Source organism: Mandrillus leucophaeus, unplaced genomic scaffold (genome assembly GCF_000951045.1).
Source record: "Mandrillus leucophaeus isolate KB7577 unplaced genomic scaffold, Mleu.le_1.0 Scaffold305, whole genome shotgun sequence".
Classification (NCBI taxonomy): domain Eukaryota; kingdom Metazoa; phylum Chordata; class Mammalia; order Primates; family Cercopithecidae; genus Mandrillus; species Mandrillus leucophaeus.
In genome coordinates, this window is record NW_012103199.1 from 1,406,457 (window position 1) to 1,407,485 (window position 1,029).

General features: G+C 56.6%; 1 protein-coding gene across 1 annotated transcript in view; it reads left to right on the plus strand.

The window, feature by feature from the left end:
- The window catches only part of NADK (NAD kinase), a 35,666-nt gene that overhangs the window by 22,272 nt on the left and 12,365 nt on the right, over positions 1-1,029 (plus strand). The window contains 1 exon segment of the mRNA XM_011987232.1: positions 683-766. Coding sequence (XP_011842622.1) covers positions 683-766 — 84 coding nt within the window.

A 1,029-nucleotide genomic window follows, 5' to 3' on the forward strand; every position in this document is an offset into this window, starting at 1 on the left:
GGCCTCCCAGAGTGCTAAGATTACAGGTGTGAGCCACCGTGCCCGGCCTCCCAGAGTGCTAAGATTACAGGTGTGAGCCACCGTGCCCGGCCTCCCAGAGTGCTGAGATTACAGGTGTGAGCCGCCATGCCCGGCCTCCCAGAGTGCTGAGATTACAGGTGTGAGCCGCCGTGCCTGGCCTCCCAGAGTGCTGAGATTACAGGTGTGAGCCACCGTGCCTGGCCTCCCAGAGTGCTGAGATTACAGGTGTGAGCCACCGTGCCTGGCTGTTGACATGAGTCCAGAGTGAACATTTTTGCTGGAATTTTAATCTAGACGATTTAGAGATGTTGTCTAAGGTTTTGAGTTCCAAATGCAGATCTAGAGAGGGGTCCTGGGGAGACACTGAGGAATTCTGATCTCAGGCTGGCCCTGACCCTGGCATTTTCCTCGTTTGGGCTGCAGCTCTCCCCGACTTGGGTCGTGATCTGAGGGGTGCGTGGCCATGCGTGCTCCGCACAGGTGCCGCTCCAGTGCAGCCATGGACCTGGGCAGAACCTTCCAAGGGCTGTTGTGTGGCTCCTGGGCAGATGGGGTTGACATCTTTCAAATTGCATGTATGCCTTAGCGTGTAACTTCCTCTGTATCTGTGTATGTCACTGCATGTCTGGTTTCAGGCTCTGACACTGCCCTCTCCCCACAGGAGGACACGCTCTCTCCATGGGCCATGCCCGGTGACCACTTTTGGACCAAAGGCCTGCGTGCTGCAGAACCCCCAGACCATCATGTGAGTGCTGGGGGCCATAGGTCGGGGGGAGTCCTTGGGATGTGTGTGGAGTTGTGGGATCGCTGTGTGGAGGAAGATTCTAGCACTTCACCTGAGAAGTACATGTTTTAGTTTAGGTCATTTAAACAAAAAGAAAAAAGCGACATGGGCGTCTTCCCTGAACCCCCTGAGTGCAGGCGTCCGAGCAGGGGTTCCCTAGCCGTGGCTTCTCCAGGGGCTTTGAGAAAGGGGATGGCAGGCAAGCCGGGATCATGGGCGGCAGA